This window comes from Tympanuchus pallidicinctus, unplaced genomic scaffold (assembly GCF_026119805.1).
Source record: "Tympanuchus pallidicinctus isolate F22 unplaced genomic scaffold, pur_lepc_1.0 scaffold17, whole genome shotgun sequence".
In the NCBI taxonomy this organism is placed as follows: domain Eukaryota; kingdom Metazoa; phylum Chordata; class Aves; order Galliformes; family Phasianidae; genus Tympanuchus; species Tympanuchus pallidicinctus.
Genome location: NW_026294690.1, coordinates 2168873 through 2183327, shown reverse-complemented (window position 1 = coordinate 2183327; position 14455 = coordinate 2168873). Strand labels below are relative to the sequence as shown.

The following is a 14455-nucleotide window of genomic DNA, read 5'->3' as shown; positions in this document are numbered from 1 at the left end:
AAGACTGAGTAAAGAGAAAACCTTGAGAGGGACGTTTTGGCAAAGCTGGGAAGGGAACACATCCTCTGCTTCAGCAGGAGTGGAGAAGGTGAGGAATGGAAGGACAGTTCAGCAAACAAGCCATCAAGTCAGAGCTGTAATAGGTGCCTCTGCCATGAAAGATTCCTTGAAAGGGCCTTTTGGCTTTCCCTGCAGTACCTCTTGGGTCAGACTCCAGCCAGCTCTTCCACAGTTTCCTCCCCAATGCTCCACACAGCAGCAGTGGGCAGCACAGCTCTGTTCTCAGGTACACAGCTGGGGCTTTACTTGGACCCCATTAAACCTGAGAACCCTGTGCTGACCAGGTACCAAGATGGCAACGTAGAGGCTGTTAAGACAGAAGGCAAGTTTCCAGTCCTGATGTTTCTGCTCTGTTTTCTGATTTGCCATCTACAGCTGTTTCTTGCTTTACGTGCATGTTTTGGACAATGCTTTGTTAGCAAAGATGTTCTGTGAAGCCTTGAAAGACACCTGCTTTGCTAAACGCTGCAGTCACACCTCTGTCCCTGGTCTGGTTTCCAGCAAGCAGAAGTTTAGCAACTTACTGAACAAGGGACAGTAGCTGTGCTTAAACAGCATTGTGGACTTCATTTTCCTGGAATTCATGTAATCATTCTTGGCTGCCATCTAATTTCCTTATAAACTTTCTCAATTCAAGTGAAACTATTAATAATGTGAGGTGAATAATTCATCTTTCTGCTTCTTGAATGCTCCCTCGTTTGTTGTGACAAACACTGAGTACTTTCCCACACCAGACATGGGTAGGAGCTACTGAGAATACACAAATAAGTGTCTTGCTGCTTGCCTTTAGATTCTCAACTTTGCAAAAATACAAATAGAGATACAGAAGTCTGAGAGTCCAGGAAACAGGATGTACTTGACAGGGACAGGCTGAAATAACAACTAGCAAAGTGAAATGATAATTGGTAAAGGCATAAATGCAAGTGAACTGTGTAATGTCCAGGATGAAAAACACTGGTGTGTGTAATTAAATCAATATAAATATGGAAGAGACAGGTGTAAGGGACAGCATAAGCTGGCACTCTCTGGGAGAACCTCTCTTGATATTAGGTCATCCAGCTCTTCATGTCAGTAAATACATTTGAGAGAAGTGCATAAAATAATTAGAAGGTTCTGCTTTGTGAGCACATCTATTTTGTTGTGCTTTGAGCTTTTTAAAAAGTAACAAAAGCAATGTTGACCCTTATTGTAGCATAACCCAAACCAAATCCAAAGCTGCCTCTAGTAATATCCGAATGACTGACCACAGACAGATTCCACTTAAGTGCTTATAACTTCTGCTGGATCATTCACATCTTTGTAGGCAATATGGACAGTGGGATCAAGTGCACCCTTAGCAAGTTTGCAGATGACACCAAGCTGAGCGGTGCAGCTGACACAGCACAGGGAGGGGATGCCATCCAGTGGGACCTGGACAGGCTTGAGGGATGGGCCCAAGCCAACCTCATCAAGTTCAACAAGGCCAAGTGCAAGGTCCTGCATGTGGGCTGGGGTAATCTCAAGCACAGATACAGGTTGGGCAGAGAGCAGCCCTGAGGAGAGGGATTTGGGCGTCTCAGTTGATAGAAAACTCAAATCAAGCCAGTAATGCATGCTTGCAGCCCAGAAGACCAACTGTATCCTGGGTCGCATCAAGAGAAACATGACCAGCAGGTCAAAGAAGCTGATTTTCGGCCCCTGTACTCTCATGAGATCCCACCAAGAGTACTGCATCCAGTACTGGGCCCCCAGCACAAGAAGGACATGGAGCTGATGGAGCAGGTGCAGAGAAGGGCCACAGAGACATCAGATGGCTGCAGCACCTCCCCAACAAGACAGGCTGAGAGAGCTGGGGCCATTCAGCCTAGAGAAGAGAAGGCTCCAGGGAGACCTTATAGCAGCCTTCCAGGACCTGAAGGGGGCCTACAGGAAAGCTGGAGAGGGACTTTTAATATAAGGGCACGTAGTGACAGGGTGAGGGAAAATGGCTTTGAACTGGATATTAAGAATAAATGTTTTACTGTGAGAGAGTGGTGAGACACTGGAACAGGTTGCCCAGAGAGGTTGTTGAGATGCCCTCTCCCTGGAAGCATTCAAGGCCAGGCTGGGTGGGGCTGTGAGAAACCTGGGCTAAAGGATGTGTCCCTACCATCAGCATGGGGTTGGAACTACATGATCTTAAAGGTCCCTTCTATGACTCTATCATCAGTCTGTGCTACACTCACTGAAGAACTTAATGTTTTAGAAATTTTCATGTAGAAAACATCCTGTTGCCATGCAGCTTTAGTCAGTCCTCGTGCAACCTGCATTCATACTTTTTTTTCTATTCAAGAAAGAAGAGGGGAAAAAATAGAACTAAATGTACCTCAACTCTCTGGCAACTTCATTTTGCTGGGAATCCTCCAGGATCTCAGGTAAACTGGTGATAATATCATGCTGGATTGGTACAGGAGACACACTAAGCATCTCCATTAACTTCTTGACAAGATCCTGCAGAGAAGAGAATTGCTTGTAAAAATGGGTGAGTCTTACCACTAGCAAGTGGTTACTTAGAATGACAACATTATTATGCACAAGCCATTCATTTGGATTTTTGCTAACTGTCCCTTCACTCATTGTCCTGCTGGAACAGGGAATCGTAGTATAGACTTTCAGGAACAACAGCATTTTTACAAGTAGAACTTGAATGTCTTGCTGAGGGGAGGAAACTGGGAAACCCAACAGCAAGCTTTCCAGAGTCAAGCATGAATTCCTAGTTCTCTTCATTCTGGGACTCTCCTTAGCAACAGCCCTTTAATACACAGTAATTCACAGAGGCTGCTGATATAGAAAGGGAAAGAAGGAAAGGAACCACCAGAGCCAGAACAGAGAATCCATCCCCAGATGCTGGCAAGCATCCAGTATCTCTTGTTAAAATTAAATAAGAGACTGTAACTTTCTGCCAGAAACTGCTTTCAGAATGTGGATAGGTATGTATAGATACAAATTTTTTAAGAAAATACAAAAAAGAAGAGTTACAGCAAGAGAAGAAGAAAATAAAAGGGGACATTCAGAAGTTACAGAAGGAAAGAACGTGAACAAGAATTAAATTTCATTGAGTATTGAGTGTGAATATGGAAACACCTGTTTGCATTAGGATCAACACTGCCCTCAGCCCACCTGAGAGGTGTTCAGACATTAAATGTGCCATCAGTACCCACCTGGCTGTCAAGGCTGTCGAGCCATTTAAACTGATTGACAATGAGCCGAGGGAAGTTTGTCCCAAAGGTGCCCACACTAAACGACAGAAGTGAAGCACAGCAGAGTCAGATCCACACACAGACTGGAGGGCTTTGCTGCTGGTCAGCAAAACCACGCAATGAAAGTCACATCAGCCAACTATTCAAATCCCATTGTGAAAATATAAAAGGAGAGCTTGTAGCACCGTGAAGGAGCCCTGCCTCTCACTGCACACACAGATAAGGGATTCTACAGCCTGTCTCAAAACGCTACCGGCAACATCGTAGTTACAACACAAGCAGTGTGACCTCGCTTTGGATCTCCTGTGCTACCATGAGTGTGGCTATGCTGGCTTAGCCTAAATCTCCCCTGAGCCCAGCGTCCTTGTCCCCAGCTGCTGGCAGTGTTCGATGCATCTGGCTAAGCTGTAAGAAACAGAGCATACACAGAGCCATGTTATCCCTGAGCTTCCACTCAGTCTGCAACAACAAACAATTTCCCAAGGCAGAAGATGGTGCCCAGTCCGTCACCCCCACTATCCAGCAGTACATTTATCTGCAAGCAGTTTCCCCTTATTCCCTTTAAAAAAAAAATCAACAGGACCAACCACAGTTATTTCAGATCTCTACACACTGCAACTCAGAACCCTGTAGGGTTACACACTATTCCTGCAGCAGGTTAATAAATTGGATGTCCTCTGTCCATCAGGTGACATGAAAACCGTACCAGTCTCACAGGTTTCAGAGATGCTTTTATGTCAGTTTGGGCTGAAATTGCCCAATCAATTTGCAGTTACAGATTAGTTGTAATGAATGTTGTTTCTTGTCCCACATTTAAACAGGAAACTTCTATTGCTCTTCACAGTCCACTTTAGATTTGATGATCATGAAAATTTGCTGCCATCAGCTGTTACCTCACTTTTCATTCCTTTTTTCCCCACTTACAGACATGCTGAACAACTCAGACCTCCACAGGATCTCCTCCTACTGCAAAATGTGCCACGATGTTCTCCATTCAAGAAAAAACAACAGATGCTTCTTCTGTTTTCCTCATTTGACTACAAACTGCATTCTTGAAAGGAGGTCTGCTTGCATCTAACAGCCACACAGAACTCTGTCAGCCACTTTCCCCTTGTTTAAATAACAGGATATCTCCCAGTCCCTCTGCTGAAATACTTCCAGTCTTGGTGCCAACAGCTAACAGCAGCATTGAATCATGGGGGGGGGATGTGTTTCACCTTCTATGAATTTGCCTTCTGCCCCATGCACCCACCATTTTAAAGACGTGGTACCCTCAGATGATTTTACACATGGATGGATGATATCTTTAAATACAGCAGCGTTTTAAATACATCCATGTAGGTAAATTTGAAACGACAATTAAACAGCTGGTGATTGTTCAAAATGAGGAAGTACATTTCAGGATAGAGGGAAAACAGTCTGTACTCACACATCAAAAAAGAATTCGGGGATCTTTTCCAACAGCAGCGTTACGACAGCAGGCTGTAAGAAAGGCAAAAGGACACAGTGAGGCTGATGACTTACTGCTTGTACCGTGGCACTGCTGCCAAAGCTACCCTTTCACAGAAGGTGAAACATGCACAGAGCATAAGAGCATCAAAACAACAAGCAAAAACACTTCCTATGTAAGACATCTCTTCCCCAGTGCCTGCCCTCGCTCTGTGGTGAGAGATCACAGGTTCAACTCCACATGTGTTGATGCAGCTATTACACAACCCAGCAGAGCTGGCTATTGACAGCAATGCTTTGAAACACACTTAGAACCACACCCACAGTTTAAATCTCACCTTAGTGCATTTTGCTTCACTTGTGTGATTGGTTTTTAGTTCCCAGGAAAGCCAGTGCAGCTGCACCATAGGACTGAAAGCAGTTGTCTTTGGGGCCACGTTTGGGAGGGGAACAGACAAAAGGGGATGAAAAGAGAATGATGTGACTTATTGCTGTGACATTTTTGTGTTAGGACCTCCATGTTTAGTTTCCCCTTCCTTTCCTTGTTAAACCACTTCTACATCTGCCACCAGCAACTGCAGGAAGCAGAGATGACTGATACGAGATCTAAGTGAACTGAGCTCCTTATGCATCCAAGTAAGTCTTGCAAGGGCCTCTTCCTTCCATATTGTCTCCATGTAATACTTGTTTGGGGCTGTAATTCAAGCATTAAAGAGTTTCTTTTGGAAAGGAACTTTGGAGATCTTTGGTCCAAGTCTTTGCTCAAAACAGGGCTAACCATCGAGGCCAGACCAGGGACTTACCTGATCTTAAGCACCTCTAAGTTTTCTCAATGTTCTCCAGAGAAGTGATTCAATTCTATCAGAATTTCCCATGTTTAACTTGGCTGCCATCTCTCATCCTGTCCATTTACCTTTGAGAAGACTCTGGCTGTTTTCTCTGCACCATGCAATTACATAGGTACAGACCACAAGGTCCCCTGACATCCTCCTCTTAAGAAGAAACAAAGCCAGTTCCACCTCTCCTCGTGCTCCAGGCACACAGCATCTCCGTGTGCCAAAGGAAACAAGAAATGGGACACGATTCCAGCTGCATCCTCACCAGTTCTACTCAGCCACTACTTACACGAGCAAAGGGTCCCTAAATAAATCAATACCACCATAAAGAGCAAACTAAGATGCACCCACCTGCAAGATCTTAATTCCAAGCAGCAGCTTAATGAGGCTTTCACAGTATGAGTGCACCAGAGTCCTGCAATGTGAAAGATTCCACTGCAGTCATAAAAGCACATGAGGAGAGCAGACCACCTCTGCCTATTACTTCTTTTTTTTTTTCAAATCCACTTACATATGTATATATATCACAAAAGCACCCCCAAACCAAAGAGATGGTACATTAGGGTATATACTCCTTACTCAATCATTGCCAGGAAAATACATTTTCAGGACTTCTAAGGCCAGAATTCTTTTATAAGTGCAAAATGAAAATCAGTTGCCAGGTTTTAACAAATTCCAATCCTAACCATCTCATCATTACCTTTGCTGTGGGAGAATTTCCAATGTTTTAGAACATAGGAAAGTTTAGAAATCTAAAGGCATTCCATTAAAAAAATAAAAGTTACATGCTGGCTGGATGTTCCTAACCCAGCATCACAACAAACTGAAGGCTTCAGCTGCCATAAAGCCAGCAGTTGGGTGTGAGAAAGGTTTCCCAAGCGTATTAGAAAGGGGAAAACACTCAACCCAAAAGATGACAGGGTCTGCTTCTTCAGAATGAACCTGAAGACTCAGGTACAGTGCTGAAAGCACTGTTAGTTCAGTGTATTTTGGCCAAGAACAACAGCAATGGAAAGCTTTGGAATAGCGAAATAATTGGATCTTGCAGTTAAATGCCAGGGGACTCAGCTCATCCCACGGGCAGCTTGTAAGTTCTGTGACTTACCACTTCACAATTACTGCTTTTAGTAGGGAACTGCATTACACTGGCCAGTGCTGCACAAGGCACAGGTCTTGTCATGCATCAGCCAGAGCTGTGGCTTTTCCCTCCACTCAGCTCAGTGCTATAAGGCATTAAGTACAGACCAGCTCTGACCAAAGGGGAGCACAAAAGTACATTTTCCTAACCTTGACCCCTCAGTCCGTGCAGGAGTGCATGGCAAGAGGCAGTTCTTGAACTGACTTCTGTCCTTAATGTGAGACTCCAATCCACCGATAAACTGCTTCACAACCTGGAAAGCAGATTGACTTATCAAGAAGTGGATAATTTCAATCAGCTGCTGTCCTATAGGATGCTGTTTGTGAGCAAGTGATGAAACCAGCAGGGTTTCCTACGCTGCATAGCCAGAGACAGAAATTGTGACAGAAGGAATGCTAGATAAATTCTATTTTAAACGCAAAGGAAACATTAGTTGCTCTACAAAACAAGTCTCATGTTTCACTTTGACTTAAAAGGGCTTTCCTCAACTCTCTGTTTGGCGAGAACAGCAACATTCAATGTGACAAGAGCTACATCCAAAAACATCTGCAGGATTCAAATTGTTGGCCTCGGGAGTTTCCTCCAGGTTTGTTAGCTGGAGAGGAGCATCACATTGTGGCAGCTTTCATGTTGTCAGCTCCCAGTTAATAGAAACCAAGCACAGCCTTCACTAGAAAGGTAAGGTAGAGATTTTGCTCACTTCAGAGTCTGTTTCTATTGAGCAATATTGCCAGTGAATTACTTTGATAGGGCATGGCAGTGGAAATGCAGCACTTGCATTTGGAATTGTGCAAAAGCAATCTCAGTGGTAAGACACACTGGCTGGTCATCGCTTCACTCCTGAGCGTTCAGAAGAACAATGAGACCAAAATGCTGGGATGAAAGCACTGAGAGGATTAGGGAACCTGGGCTGCACTTTCAATCTGGCTCCTGCCACAGCTCAATCAGTTACTTACACCTGGGTACGATGGGTGCTTCTCCAGGGCCACGCGGAGCTTCTTCTGGAAAGCCGTTTGATCCACAGCTAAGGGGAGGTTTCAAAAGAGAAGAAAGGCACTGACACGTTGGAGCCACATGACATCACAACGACTACATGAGACACGAGCTCTCAGGACCATCCCGCGTTATTTTGGCACTTGCTCTATCAGGAGCTCCACTTAGCAAAACCCTGGGCACTGTCACCACTTGTGCTCTCTCCACCCTGAGCTGCAGGCAGCCAGTAGCATAAAAAGCCTCGATGGACAAATCCCTGCTGTTTTTTGGTAGATAAAGACAAACCTATTCGAGACTGAACAAGGGATCAAGAAGAGGAGGAAGAATTCCCCAGGTTTGTTTCCTTTTTGTCCTTGAGAGTGCAACACAATCCTTACCAGATGTGCAACACAAAGGACCCTTTGCCTAACTTGTCAGAGTAGCCAGCTGCCAGCAGAAGCAATTCCATAACCACAAGCAAAGCCCATTCACATGATGTGCTGTGTAACGTCACGCAAATGAGCAACCCCAGCATCCCTGCCGTCCCAAAGAAGCCTTCTCCTGCCCAAACCACACTGCAGCAACAGGGCCAACACAGCTTCCTTGTATCATAGAGCTGGAACATGGAGAGCCCTGTGTGGGGCTGTGCCATTCAACTTTCAGCTGCTTAAATTATGACAAAGGTGAAGCAGCTTTATCCAGCACGTTTCCTCCATTTGCTGAAGGCCTTGTATGAACTACAGAGTTTGTTTTCCTGCTTCAGAGCTCTTGGCTCTGTAACTCAATGAAGCAATAGTTATTTCATCCATCTTGGTCTGACTAATAGAAAAATACTGTAATCATAAATGGAATGAGGTTAGATTGCATCTACCTCTAACAGTCTCTCAAAAGTCTTTTGGCTTGCCATGTACAAGCTTAAAAATCTACTTAATGAGTTTGGATGATACATTCAAGCAGGAACTACTTGATTCACAAAGTATAAAGCAAATAAGAGGCCAGATGAAAGTTTCCCCGAAATTGGGAAAAAGCTGTCCAGAGTGTTTTTTCCTCCAAAACTAACATGCATCTTTGCCTTATAACAGTCAACTTTGCAGGTTTTCACACACAAGTGGGCAGGTACCTATTTCATTCTGTCCTTCCCCAGCTTTCAGTATGATTCCTGATGTTCTCAGGAGCTCTTCAAATACTCCCTCATTCTCCAATCCACCTTGGGCAGGAGTCCTCTTATCAGAAACCCGTGGCTTCTTTGTTTCTGAGAAAACAAGGCAACCTACATCAAATTGCTGTGCAAAAAAGAGAAGCCCGAATCTTTCGTAAAAACAATTAATTTAAAATTAACCTTCACAAAAGTTACCCTTCAATTAACCTTAACAATGTAACACAAGAATACGCTTGCAGAACCAGATCAACAGCAGTGCTGTGAGGCTGTATTTGACAGCAGCTGTTAGCTAACCCAAACTCCAATGCAGTTCTGGGAAGCAGCCACCCCTGAGCACAAAACCACAAGGGAACACTTCTGGCTCTCCCCTTTTAGTGCTCCACAACCACAGGCACTTTCACTGCCTTACTCTCAAGGAAGACATATCTGCTAACAAGTGAATGGAGCACATACGTTCTCTGCCCTGAAAAGCACAGATTTAACCTGGGTTCTCCCACCGCATTTGCAACATGGGTATCCCATCCACCTGCTAAAGCAAAACGTTTTCCTTTCAGCCACATAAAGAGGCTGCTTTTTAGAGATATCCATTTTGAACAAATGGGATTGATCTATGCACTCCAAAGGCACTGAAGCTCCAGCAGGTTAACACTGACCAAAGGTACAAGGACTGAGAAAAGATATGGTGCACAGTACTGCTTTTAGTGTTGTTATTTTATTGTGATTTATAAAAATAATACTGTTAAAGATCAGTAGTGTTACTAATGAGCAGCTGCTGATGTTGCCAAAGCCATCATTACAACAGCTGCTGCCACTACCAGAGGGTTTCCCTTCACCACGGGGTACCTGAGCACCTACTCTGCAGGTCTGTCTTGGAACTCTCTTCAGAAACATCAATTTTAGACAACTTCCTTTTCGAAACCATGATAACAAATCCTTTGTCGCTGCCTGTAAGAACAGGGGAAAAGGTCAAGTGAGTTTAGGAGTTGTGATTTTAATTCAGTTTGAGATGAGGGCTTTTTTGTTGTTTTAGTTTGTTGTTGTTTGTTGGTTTTTTGTTTTGTAACAACTCTAGAATGAAGCAGCGAACAGTGAAGGGAAACGACCTAAGAATACGTTTCTCAGAGGCAGACGGATGGATCGGCTGAGCAGCATCACCCCGCTCTGTTCCATTGCCCAGTGCTGAGATGTCAGAGCTGTCACACCACGCTTTGACTTCGCGGAAGCTCTCAGCACGAACCCCTCCGACTCGTCCCCTCCGGGTAGGCGGCAGCGTTTAGGACAAAGAAACCGCTCTCGACTCACCTTCGCAGGTTACCGTTGAAGAAGAAAACCGTCTGCTCACAGCCCACCTCGCTCCAGCCGCCGCTCCTCAGGCGGCACCGGCGCTACTGGAGCTCGAGCTTCCCGCCTTTAGCGCGCGGTGACGTCCTTCCGGCGCACACCGGAAGCGGAAGCGGAGCCGGGGCCTAGGGCGGCCCGGAAGCGGCCGGAGCCCGAGCGGGAGCCGGGTCAGGACCGAGGCCGGGATCGGATCGGGAACGGAGTCACGATGAGCGAGCCCGAGCTGCTGCTGGATTCCAACATCCGTCTGTGGGTGGTGCTGCCCATCGTCTTCATCACCTTCTTCGTGGGCATGATCCGCCACTACGTCTCCATCCTGCTGCAGAGCGACAAGCGCCTTACGCAGGAGCAGGTGTCGGACAGGTCAGGCCCCGGCCCCGACGCTCTCCCGGCCCCACGGGTGCCGCCGCCGCCGCTCACACCGCCCCTCTCTTTTGCAGCCAAGTCCTGATTCGCAGCAGGGTCCTGCGGGAGAATGGAAAATACATCCCGAAGCAGGTACGGAGGTGCGTGGGCAGCTCGAGTCTCACAGTGGGAGCGCAGCCCCGAGGTGAGGTTGGGCACAGGGACCTCGCTGCCCCCTCCCTGGTTTGCCGCCTGGCTTGGCGTGCTGAAGTGAAACCTGCCTCCAAAGCGCCGCGCTGAACAGCTGCCGGTAAACCCGCAGGGATTGAGAGCTCAGGAGAATGAGGCAGTCGGCTGCTCGCATTTGCTCAGTTGCTGCCTAATCCGTGTACTGTAAAAGCTGTAAGTTGGGGTGGGGGAGTGGAACTGTCTGGTGTCGGTGCAGAGCCAACAGGAGCTTTGCACAAAGTGTGAAAGGTGGATTTTTCTGAAGATAACTTGTAGGATTATTTCAGGAATTTTGGCAAGACAGAAAGTTGGTACTTGGGGAAACATCAAAGTAATGAGCTTCAGGGCATCCAGATAGTGAAGTAGCTGAGAAAAACGTCATCAGAGAAAAACACTCCTGAAGTGTTTAAATGAGAAAGAAATATTGCTGTCCTTCATTGCTCACGATGCTGGCATTGTCTCTTTTTGTTTTCAGTCTTTCCTGACCCGGAAATACTATTTTAATAACCCAGAAGATGGATTTTTTAAGAAAACGAAAAGAAAGGTGGTGCCTCCTTCACCAATGACAGGTGTGTTACGGCGTGGTGAACACAGGTGGGAGGGAGAAGATGTCTTTTTCTGCAGAGGTAGCAAGGAGAACCACCTTGGCAAAGAGTTCAGTGAATGTGAGGGCGGAGGTGGGAAATGAGCTGAGGCTGGAGGGCAGAGGAGAGGGGAGGTAGCAGTGTGTTGGGTCGCTTCAGCATCGTGGTCTCGTGAGACAAGCCTCTCAGTACGGCCAGAAATGGGAGTCCTGCTGTCGTTTTTCTGCACCAGCTCCAGCAGGACCATCTCTAAATGCGTAACTCGTTATTGGCTCCAAAGACATCAATAGCAAATTGGCTGAGTTGTTCACTGCCGCTTTTTTAGGTAAGCAGCCTCACAGAGGGGCCCAGACTGGGATGGGACATATGCAGCAGAAAACAAAAGATGCTTTCAGCAGCAGCTGCTGCCACAACAGCTGCTCATCTTATCTTGCAAAATATTTGATGACTGACAGTAGAAACTAATAGATCCAGGTAGATAGCGGGGTAGAACTGTTAGCTCTCGTTCAGTTTTGTATTTGAGGCACCTCACCTTGGTGGAAGCATTATCTCCTGTCTGCCCTGCTACGTGATGTTCTGTGTTTGATTTGCAGATCCTACCATGTTGACAGACATGATGAAAGGGAATGTAACCAACGTGCTGCCTATGATCCTCATCGGCGGTTGGATCAACATGACGTTCTCAGGGTTTGTCACAAGTAAGAGTGTGGAATAACAGCCTGAGTGTCTGGCCATGGTGGGTGAGGACCTCTAGAGGAATCTGATCCCATACCTGGAAGCAGGGTGAATCTGGCTTGCTGCATGAAGCACAGTGATTGGCTCGTCCCAAAGCAAAGGAAGGAAGGTTATTCTCAGAGAACTGGACGTGATGACAAACAAAACAGCTTCTACTGGGAACAGGTCTAGTGGTGAAAAGAGTTATTTATTAAAACTTCTTAGACTTCAAATTGATGGAGGGGATTTTCCTCTTGTCCAGCAGTCAGTTACTGTGTCATGCAGAGTTTGCAAATCAAGCAGGCTCCCTTAAATGCACAGCTTTGTGGGTTGTTTTCCTTGTTGCTTATGCAGTAACTGTCTCCTTAACAAAAGACGTTTCCCTTCACTGAAACAACAGCTATGATGGTTTTAAAAGGTTTCATTTTAAAATAAAAATTAGAATGACTGCTTTTTCAAAAGTGTGCATTGTTATTTTATGCATTACCTTCAGACTGCACTAGATGTAATGAAAGAAACATCTACTGGCTTTGCAATCTCCTCTGCAAGTATGCTGTGTTACCTTGTGAAACTGGGTTTTGTTTTGTCCTTCAGCAAAGGTCCCATTTCCTCTGACACTGCGTTTCAAACCAATGTTGCAGCAGGGAATTGAACTGCTCACTTTAGATGCATCCTGGTAAGTGTGTTCTCCACACTCAAAGGTGAACATTTGGAATATTCTGAAAGTCTTAAAAACCCTTGAATAGCCTGTGCGTGCTTGTGAAGTCAAGTCACAAGCAACGTCTGTCACAAACAGGCATTTTTAAACTGAAGTCAGAAATGCTTATTCTGATTTTCCAGGGTGAGCTCTGCTTCCTGGTACTTCTTGAACGTGTTTGGACTCAGAAGCATTTATACTCTCATTTTGGGTCAAGATAATGGTAAGTCCTGTCACTTCTGGGGAGGAGCTGGCTTCTCCTTTCATTAAATGACTTGCTGTGGAAGCATTTTTACATTTCCAACCAAAAAGCCTCTCTCACTTCCTTGAAATTACTTTCCACTAGCCAGGTTTGCCATCACCTGGAGCAATTACTCATCTCTCCTGCACCAGCTGTTAGCTGACTGTTTGTAAACCTCTGTGGTAATTAACCCATGCTTTCCTTCTCATCAAATTGGAAAGTAGAAACTTCTGATCTTGGCTTCGATTTATTGCTGGCAAGGATAAGTTTTAACAAAGGCTGCAGTAGTCAGTGTTACATTCAAGGCAAGATGGTGATGGGGAATGTAAAGGACCATATTTTCCTCCATCTGCCTGCATATTTTAAGTAAATTTAGCTAAGATGTAAGGAACAGGGACAGGATGTCTCGTGAGAACTCACATGGCCAAGTTAATGTTTTGTTTCAGGGGGGAGAAGGGAGGAGATGAGTTCTCCAGCTTTCTAGTGCTGCCCAGAGGCTCTGTGCTCCAAGCACTGCTTAGTGAAGCAAATAAAAATAAACCTCTCATTTCTCTTTTTGTAGCTGCAGATCAGTCCAGGGTGATGCAAGAACAAATGACAGGGGCAGCAATGGCCATGCCAGCAGATACCAACAAAGCATTTAAGGTACAGTATTTTCACCTGCATTCCCTTTTGCTTTCCCCATGTCAACCAAGGGAAGCACTCTGGCTTCCTGTTCCTAAAATTAGAGGTGATAACTGATGAGGTATAATACAAGTTGCCCCAGGTTTGGCAGCTCTACAGCACACTGAAGCAAACTTGATAAGACAGGTGTATCTGATCTAAATCCAATTCAAATCTGCTTTTTTTTCCCCTCTACCTCTTTTTCATTTCAATGCAGACGGAATGGGAAGCTTTAGAACTGACTGATCATCAGTGGGCTTTAGAGGATGTAGAAGAAGAGCTTATGGCAAAAGACCTCCATTTTGAAGGCATGTTTAAGGAAGAACTACAGACCTCCATCTTCTGAATTTGAAAATGCTGTCTCTTCTTGTAAAAAAGATTTGAAAAGAAAACAGTCTAATGTATTTAGCAAAGCTAAGAATAAAAGAAACACAGCACATTCAGTACTGCAGTTACTTAACTGTCATTTGAGGCCCAAGTATGTGATATGCATATGATAAGCAGCGTGCCCTCAGGGACTCCAGACTTTCCCAAGAGCATCCCAAGGTGGCAGTGACCCCACAGCTGAGCCCCACCAGGCACGGCCAGAATATTCCCTTCCTAGGTTGTTCCTGCCTTGCAGCATTTGCTGCGCCAATGGCACAGCCACAAGGAGAGAAACAGCAGCGCAAGGCTGAGCACCACAACCAGCATTCATCCTGATGTGGGACAGGGTGTGCCAGCTGCTCCCAACTGCCTCTGCTTCCGTCTGGCAGTTCCAACTCTTTCACTGCCACTTGGCAGCACGTTCCCAAGGATCCCTGGCATCAG

The 14455-nt window shown here is 45.6% G+C and overlaps 2 protein-coding genes across 3 annotated transcripts in view; one reads left to right on the top strand and one right to left on the bottom strand.

Moving 5' to 3' along the window:
- Positions 1-10261, bottom strand: part of FANCD2 (FA complementation group D2) — a 44648-nt gene extending 34387 nt beyond the window's left edge. Inside the window, exons 1-9 of one of the 2 annotated variants that reach the window (XM_052679287.1) lie at positions 10135-10261; positions 9676-9777; positions 8794-8925; positions 7658-7725; positions 6851-6954; positions 5915-5978; positions 4708-4760; positions 3240-3315; positions 2405-2529 (exon numbers count right to left, since the gene is read on the bottom strand). In XM_052679287.1, the coding sequence (XP_052535247.1) occupies positions 2405-2529; positions 3240-3315; positions 4708-4760; positions 5915-5978; positions 6851-6954; positions 7658-7725; positions 8794-8925; positions 9676-9754 (701 nt within the window). In that variant the 5' untranslated portion in view covers positions 9755-9777; positions 10135-10261. The remainder of the gene's footprint in view (positions 1-2404; positions 2530-3239; positions 3316-4707; positions 4761-5914; positions 5979-6850; positions 6955-7657; positions 7726-8793; positions 8926-9675; positions 9778-10134) is intronic. The other variant, XM_052679288.1, reaches the window with a different exon arrangement.
- Positions 10262-10282: 21 nt separating this feature from the next.
- EMC3 (ER membrane protein complex subunit 3) lies at positions 10283-14088 on the top strand. The gene is made up of 8 exons (XM_052679339.1): positions 10283-10536; positions 10614-10671; positions 11222-11315; positions 11924-12028; positions 12639-12720; positions 12885-12964; positions 13545-13627; positions 13863-14088. Exons 1-8 carry the CDS (start codon positions 10382-10384, stop codon positions 13989-13991), a joined length of 786 nt encoding a protein of 261 aa, XP_052535299.1. The 5' UTR covers positions 10283-10381; the 3' UTR covers positions 13992-14088.
- The last annotated feature ends 367 nt before the right edge of the window (positions 14089-14455 follow it).

What these genes read in the sequence shown, in the direction of transcription:
- EMC3 (XM_052679339.1), top strand. Translation starts at nt 10,382, where the DNA reads ATGAGCGAGCCCGAGCTGCTGCTGGATTCCAACATCCGTCTGTGGGTG. An exon ending in GAAAATACATCCCGAAGCAG is followed by an intron (nt 10,672 to 11,221) that starts GTACGGAGGTGC and finishes TTTTGTTTTCAG; the next exon opens with TCTTTCCTGACCCGGAAATA. An exon ending in CATTTTGGGTCAAGATAATG is followed by an intron (nt 12,965 to 13,544) that starts GTAAGTCCTGTC and finishes CTCTTTTTGTAG; the next exon opens with CTGCAGATCAGTCCAGGGTG.